Here is an 8,104-nt window from a genome sequence, read left to right as displayed (position 1 = left end):
GGTTTGATTTAGCTTTCGTCTATAACTTCAAGATTTGTTTTGTACTTTTTCCGATAACTACTCACCGCCGCGCGGCCTTTCCCATGCATGGGTACACGGTGCCTACGTGGAGCCCGGCGAACCCGCGCACAAAGTTGCCGTGCGCGCGCGTACGTCGGAGCTAGCACGCTTCGCGCCCGGCGGCCGCAGCGGCACACGCGTCACGCGCGCGCGCCCGTGCGGTTAGCAGCAGCACACCCACGGCCGCCAGCAACGCCGTGACGACGGCCCCCTCGCGAATTTCCGCCCGACCGGGTCCCGGCGGAAGAGTCCGGTCTGTCCTCGACTCATCCCCCCAATAAGAAAGTAGGTTAACGACCACGGCCGGCCAATTAGGCGTTGGTCCTTTCTAGAACTCGCCTCCCCTTCCTCCGTCGCATGCGGCTCATCAGCCAGATGCTGCCTTGACCTTCGAGATATGTCCAATCTAACGAGCCACCACTACTTGATTAATCGGTGTTTTGTCTCTCCGCGTTTTCCAGGTACGAAACCCGATTAAAAGATGAGCCAAGCTTGACGAGTTCTCTTGCCCCGGATTGAAAAGTGTATTGTCGTTCCAAGCTCTGTAAACTGTCTGTTGTGGTAGGTTAATGCACTGTGCACCCGGTCCGCATGGTGCACGAAAATACTAGTATTCGAACGCAAGGCGTCCCCGTCGACAGACACTGTCGTTTTATTTAAAGTTGAGCTCCCTCTGTGGACTCACGCTGGGGTAGAGGGTGATCATCCCTTTCAGATTCATTAGAGCGCGCCTGATTCTGTAATCACCTCTATACTTGGACTTCCTCCTCTCCTTAATTAAAAAGACATGCAACGCCCCTGCATGTTCTTGAAAAAAAATATATATGCACTTGCAGTGCACTCCATTCCAACTTTTACAGTACGCGGTGGACTTGAACATCGTTATTAAGAGATCGCCGGCTCCCATCTTATCCAAAACGTACGGTATTTGATCATAACCACACGGGCGCTTTCACTACTAACCTGTACGTGTAAAAAAACCAAATGTCAAAACCATGCAGTTGAAAGGTCGTGACAGAGACCGTATACAAAAACATCCCTCTCTTCCTCACGGTCGTCTTCTTGCCGATTTGCTTGTCAAACACCCCAAAGAACGTTCCTCCGAGTTATGAGATTTGACTTGGATTAGATCCGCCTAATGACCGGTCCCGTTAGTTAGTCAAGTCAGCTTCGCACGCAGCGCTAGGAAAAGGAACGGAAAGCAGCACAGGGGTCGAGTCAGGTGGTTAAGGAAGCCAAAGACAAGCCTGCGACGGGCTCAGCAGCCGGGCCACGTGCTCACGCTCTGAACCCGGCATCTCCAGCGTTCCTTCGGTGGTCGCATTCGGCTACCAGATTCGGGGCTGGCTCTGCCAGCCCGACCTACTACGCTACACTTGCCATGGGCATGGGTCCGTCGGCGTCTGCGTGCACCAACACGCCGGCCATGTACGACGGAGTACATGTTTTCTACTAGCATCTTTAATTTCCTTTGAAGGGACTTCTACTAATAGAAATGGTATTTTTCAATGACCAACACCACCAGAACCTGCATTTAACATGAAGAAGTGTCTTATTTTTAAAAGACACTAAAGTTTGGGCGGTTTATTCACGTTATCTCACTGTTTTTGTTTTTTCCTTTTGTGTAAGGGAGGTGGGGGTTTGCTTGATGGATTGTACTACTTCAACCGAAAAAATGGGTGCGCGAAGTCGCTCGCGTCGCTCTCGGGGGGCGGCTCGGGCGATAGCCTAGCCGTCGCCACCCCCGCTCCCTTCTTCTCTCTCGCTCCTTCCGTCGTCGTTGAAGGAGGCCGACGGACAAAGCCTGCTTGGGGGACGACGGCGGTGGAGGGCCTTCGTCGCGCGCCGCGTGGCTTCGGCCCTGGTTGAAGGCCCGCATCTGGCGGCGGCCGCGCCTCTTCGGCGCAAGCAAGCCGGGGCGGCGGCCCCGGGGCATGGTGGCGGCGCTGCTCACTCCTCCCTCATCTGGCTCGCGAGCGGGGCGTGGCAAAGGTCGGCGGCCGTCGATCTGGCGCCCAGCGCCCAGATCTGACGGTTCGGGCACTCCGGGGTGCCGCTTCGGCGGGCCGCAGCTGCGAGGCGCGCGGGGTGCCGGGGTCCCCTCCCTCGGCAGAGAAGCTGTGGTGGCAGCGGCGATGCATAGCTTTGGATGACGGCGCGGTGAAGAAGTGCCCTATTTTTAAAAGACACTAAAGTTTGGGCGGTCTATTCACGTTATCTCACTGTTTTTGTTTTTCCTTTTTTTTCTGAAGGGGGTGGGGGTGGGGGGTTGCTTGATGGATTGTACTACTTCAACCACAAAAATGGCGGCCGGTATGCGAAGAGTATCTTCAGCCGTTAGGCGTCCCGAGAGTCGAAATAGCGTCGTTCGGGGGCCAACTAGGAAAAAAAATGTTTGAAGGGGCTCGGGTTTCGAACCGTCCCCCCAAGATGGTCCCTCAACCGTTTTTTATAATAAACCTGGCCCAAATTCGACCAAAAAAGACTTAAATTTAAAGAAAAATCATACTTTTTCATTGATATTTGTACAAAACGGAAATAAAAACATAATAAAACCTTAAACTGAAACTATGCCGCCCGATGCCGCCGCCTTCTACATGCCGAGAAGCTTGTAGAAGTTGGTGTAGTTGTCGCCGTCGTCGTCTTGTGCTCCGCCGCCGTCCTTGCTACACCCCTGCCTTGGGTCGCCATGGCAAACGGGGTTGGAAGGCCCGGGTGCCTCCTCCTCACTGTCGTCGAGGATGACGACGTCCTCCTCCTCACGGCCGTGGCGCCAGGTGGCGATCTCCTCAAGGGCGTAGCGCTGGGACCCCATCTCCTCCGGGACGTGGTCGTCCCGTGCCCATTTGAGGACGGTCTCGTCGGCGGCGGCCATGACCAGGTGCTCCTACTTGATGGGGAGGAGTGTCGGCTTCGTCTTCGGCTTGACGAGGCGGGAGGAGGTGCCGTGCTCGTTGATGACGATGTCACCGTTGCGCGTGCGCCGCCCTAGCGACATCTCCTGCGACTCCGGTTTGACAGGGAGGAGCGCCGACGACCCGGAGGAGCGGGAGCGGGAGCCAGACGAGGAAGAAGACGTCGTCTTCATCCGCCTCAGCGTTCGAGAGCTGTCATGGCGGCGGTAGAAGGCGGGTGGCGGCGGGTACTCGTACCGCAGCGAGTTGCCGCTCTCGATGTGCTCGAGGACAACCTCCAACGTGCAGCCGAGGATGCCCTACCATAGGCGTCGCTCCTCGGAGTTGTAGCGGCCGCGGTGTTCGACTCCGTTGGTGACGGCGAGTTGGTCGCCGTGACAACGTTGAAGTACGTCGTCCACACCGTGTTGCTGTCGGGGCGTACCTCGGCAGGTTCCGCGAGCTCTCTGGCAGGGACGACCGGCCAGCTCCAGAGGGCGGCGGTGGCACTGGGACTCCGCCGGCGCTCAGCCTCCACGAGCACGGCACCCGCATGTCTGGTGGCGCTCGGTAGTCCGCCTCGTAGAGGAGGCGGGCCTCGTCCTCATGGAGGTGATGGTGGCCGAAGCCGTTGTCCGCCGCTCCGTCGTCGGGAAAGCGCTCGACTATTTGAGCGAGACGGGGAGAGGAGGTGGCCGGCGACGAAAGGGCAAAAAAAAGGAGAGGACGTCGGTGGCGAGGGTCTGACGAGAGAGGCGTGTGGCCACCCGCGAGGGTAGGGGCGGCTTATATAGCCAGGGGCGGGCGACACACGGGCGGTAGCTGTGTGATCGCGTGGCGGAAGCGGACGAGACATGCGTCGCCGGGACGCATCACCGCGCCTTCACCACGCCGCCCGTGAAGAATCAAGGGAAGGCTGACCGACGGCGCATCCTTCGCATTGATTCCCGCGGGAAACGAGGCGATGAGGACGACGACCGCGCACTAGTCGCTTACTCGGCGGGTCCACGACTGTTTCGTGTCAAAAACATTTCCATCGGCGCCCCCGGGCGCCCCCCAGCACGATGGGTTTTGTTTGGGACCGTCAGGGCCAGTTTCGTCCCTAACCGATGAAAAATGGGCTCCTCAGGGCGCGATTGGGTCATTTTTTCCGCGCCGATGAAAAAAATAACCTAGGGGATTTGTTGGGGGCGCGGCTGGAGATGCTCTTGCACTAGTTAGAATGGATGTAACATAAAAGAGTAACACGCATGACACATAAAAAAAAAGATAACGTGACGTGTAACAAAAATGAGAGACAAATAAAGTAGCCATCACATAGTGTTACAATTCAAAATGACTACACAGTCATGAATATCAATTACATTATCATAGACTACAAAATATCTATGATACCGTACCTATTACATTGACATTATATCTAGCCATGGACCGGGCCGGACCGGGCTTGAGTCAGACCCTAAAAATCCCACAGCAGAAAACTGAGGCCCACACCCTGCCATCACACCTACTTTGAAGCCTAAGTCCGACCCATTTGTTGAAAAGCTTGTCAGGCTTGGGGCCATGGGTCGGGCCTCTTCCTTAAAATCCTAATATGCCAAGCCCAAGCCCAGCCCTGCCCTGATGGTGGGCTCAAAACTCAAGCCCAAGCCCGGCCCACGGGCAAGCACATAGGGCCTAGGCCCTATATTTTGGGGCCAGGCCGGGCCGAGGATGTCCAGGTATAATTGGCATAGACTAGTAACAAAAATTACTCTCATGTTGAGCCGAGGATCGAGGCGATTAACGCGATGTCCTCATTCAAGGAAGTGAAGGTGGCATGGGTACTAAGGTCTGCGAATTATGCCCCTCATAATTTAGCAAAAAAGAAAGATGTAGTTTAAGAGCTTCATAAGGTGTAGCTCTCAGTCCCACTAAGTGTTATTATGTCTGTGATCTCTAATGAGATCCCAAACTTCTTTTAGCTAGGTATTAAGTGTTGTTTTCACCCTAAAAAAATTTAAAAAGTAGACACATTTTTAATTTTATAGTGGAACAAATAACAAAAATGCCAATCGGATACCATGCTCCATGAAGGCCTTAATTAGAAACTTTGAAATTCAATGTCTTTTGTTTAAAACACACACACACATATACCTGGTGACATAATACTTGTGTGTAGAATTTTAGGTTGACATTCGTTCAAACGAGAACAACGAAAAAAGAAAATGTATTGTTCATCCTCAAAGTTTAGAATTTCATATATTTTGTGCAGCTCGTGGTTCGATGTAATTTGTCCTGAAATTTTACACAAATACATATTACATAATCATATATTTCCTTCGTTCTAAAATAAGTGATTCGATTTTGTACTAATTTTGTATCAAAGTAGTACAAAATTGAGTCATTTATTTTGAAATAAAGTGAGTACATGTTTATTTTTTAGAATTTTTTAATACTGACAATTTTAAATTTTAAAGTTTTCCAAAACAAGGTCTCCATGAAGCTGGCTCTTCAAAGTGCCCTACTGAATAAATATTCAAAATGTATAAACAAGCATGTGGCTTGTGGCACCCACGGCCACAACCACCATGGGGCATATGATCATGCATGTTGGTTTTTTTAAAGAAAGTATGTGCATGTAGTTAGGAAGCTTCATAATGAAACTAATATGGTTACGAACATATGCTTTGCTTTAAGAAACCGGGTGGGGTCACTGTGCCTCCGTGCACTTCAGAAAGCTGCACACTCAATTGTTTGATTTGACCAAAGCATATGACTCCCGCTTAAAAAGTGTGAAATTGGCGCTATTCAAGATAAGAAAGTTCCACTCCCTCCGTAAACTAATATAAAAACGTTTAGATCATTAGTTTACGGAGGGAGTACTACTCAAAGCAAAGCTCGTAAGAGGCAGCAACACTCAAAACCAGCACTCCATTTGCTAGGTGCAGCAATGGATTTGCAGTGGACCAAGCAATTCCGCAGCTTTCCCGCTCCACACACACCTACAACAACATCTACTTCTCCTTCAAAAAAAAAACGGCCGTCATCCACCTCTGCCTTCTCACGTATATAAACGCGCACCGTTGGCGGACCTCCCAATTCACAGCTCTCCAATCGTCCGGCCTATAAACCGTTCAGCTCCCCTGCGCTCGATCATCAGCCCTGCTCAACAGAGGTAGTAGTAGGAGTAGCTCGATGGGACCGGCACCTGGCCGCCTCTGGCTCCTCTTCCTCCTGGCGCTCGCCGTCGCCGAGCTCGGGGCGGCGCAGCAGAACCCGCCTCCGCCGGGCGGGCAGTACTACACGACCAACTTCAGCCCGTCCATGGCCATCGTCATCGTGGTCCTCATCGCCGCCTTCTTCTTCCTCGGCTTCTTCTCCGTCTACGTCCGCCACTGCTATGGCGACAACACCTACGCGGCCACCACGCTCCCGATCGGCGCCGCGGCGGCGCGCTCGCGGCGGCAGCAGCGCGGGCTCGACCCGGCCGTCCTCGAGACCTTCCCGACCATGGCGTACGCCGACGTGAAGGAGCACAAGGCCGTCAAGGGCGCGCTGGAGTGCGCCGTCTGCATCAGCGAGTTCGACGACGACGACACGCTCCGCCTCCTGCCCAAGTGCTCCCACGTCTTCCACCCGGACTGCATCGACACCTGGCTCGCGTCCCACGTCACCTGCCCGGTCTGCCGCGCCAACCTCGTCCCCGGCGACGACGCCGACGCTCCGGCCGCCGGCGATGCCGCGCCGGCCGAGCCGTCGAGCGTCCACCCCGCCCCGCAGCCGCAGGAACCAGCGTCTGAAACGGAGGCGGCGCACGCCGTCGTCATCGACGTGGAGGAGAGCGAGGACGAGAGGATCATACGGGAGGAGACCGACGAGCTGACGCGCATCGGCAGCCTGAAGCGCGCGCTGCGGTCCAAGTCCAGCCGCGGGCCAGCGCGCTTCCCGCGCTCGCACTCGACAGGGCACTCGCTCGCCGCACGAGCCGGCACCGGCGCCGAGAGGTTCACGCTGCGGCTGCCCGAGAGCGTGCTCCGGGAGGTCGTCGCGGCCGGCAAGCTCCGGCGGACGCAGAGCCTCGTCGCGTTCACGGCCGGCCGCCAGGGCAGCACGCGCCGTGCGCTCCGACTGGGCGGCGACGGCAGCAGCCGCAGAGGGAGGAGCGTGCGGCTGGGCCAGTCCGGCCGGTGGCCGTCGTTCCTGTCGCGGACCTTCTCCGCGGCGTGGGGGTCGAGGTCGACACGGAGGGCCGAGTCCGACGGGTCGAGCAAGGGCGGGAAGCCGGCCGGCGCCGGCGGCAAGTCAGTGGAGTGCAACGACCAGGCGTGCGCGGCTGGACAACGTGTTTAGTTTGACCGGGCCGTCCGCCGTGGTCAAACTGCGCGTGCTTGCGTGCCGCTTGCTGGGAAATGAAACGGTTGTTGCTTTCCGTTTGTCCCGGTGGAATTTCTCTGCTTGGTGGGAATTTTTTTGTAGGATCATTGTTTTTTTTTTATCATCATTTTTTCTTTTCTTCAAAAAACATGTACATAAAATGGTGTTTGGTTAAAGTTAGATATTGTTCACGCACCAAAGAAGATATTAAAGGAGATATTCGTGTCAATTTTATCTGGTTGTGGCATACGGTGCCATCTTCTTCCACAGTGCACGTCGATCAGATCATATCATCACATGGGGCTTGCACTTTTGCTTTGTGCATCTTCTGAGAATCACGTGACATCGACAAGAACCGGTGGACTAATCCAACCACACATGTTTTCCATATCATATTCACACGGTTAAGTTATTGTATCGTTTCGCTTTTTCTTGGTGCAGGGGCAGCATATATGCGTTGATTTGCATAGTGCGTCAGGTGGTGCATCAGCAGATGCGACTAATTAGTGGTTTGTAACCGAACCTATGAAGTGCCAACCTTGGATATGTTGATGTTGATATCTCCATCTGCATATGAGCAAGAATTGGACACGGTTGAGTTGGGACGCCACCGTTTCGGCCTTCCTCGCAAGCAAAAAAACAAGGCAACGGAATAAGACACACGCACCATTGAGTGGCTACTAGATGAATAAAACACGAGCATGATTGAAACATAACTAAATTATGAAGTACAAACTCTGGTGATTTCACATGTTTTCTTGCCTGAACGATCATGTGCGAATCATTCAGTTAGC

At 54.1% G+C, this 8,104-nt stretch overlaps 1 protein-coding gene across 1 annotated transcript; it reads left to right on the top strand.

Annotated features, from left to right (window-relative positions):
• The first annotated feature begins 5,754 nt into the window (after positions 1 to 5,754).
• On the top strand, positions 5,755 to 7,539 carry LOC123396692 (E3 ubiquitin-protein ligase ATL6-like). The gene has a single exon (XM_045091551.1). It carries the CDS (start codon positions 6,132 to 6,134, stop codon positions 7,284 to 7,286), a length of 1,155 nt encoding a protein of 384 aa, XP_044947486.1. The 5' UTR covers positions 5,755 to 6,131; the 3' UTR covers positions 7,287 to 7,539.
• Positions 7,540 to 8,104: the final 565 nt, after the last annotated feature.

The sequence above is a fragment of the Hordeum vulgare genome, chromosome 5H (assembly GCF_904849725.1).
Source record: "Hordeum vulgare subsp. vulgare chromosome 5H, MorexV3_pseudomolecules_assembly, whole genome shotgun sequence".
Taxonomy (NCBI): Eukaryota; Viridiplantae; Streptophyta; class Magnoliopsida; order Poales; family Poaceae; genus Hordeum; species Hordeum vulgare.
Note: the sequence above shows the minus strand (reverse complement) of the source record. Positions and strands in the feature narration are given on the sequence as shown.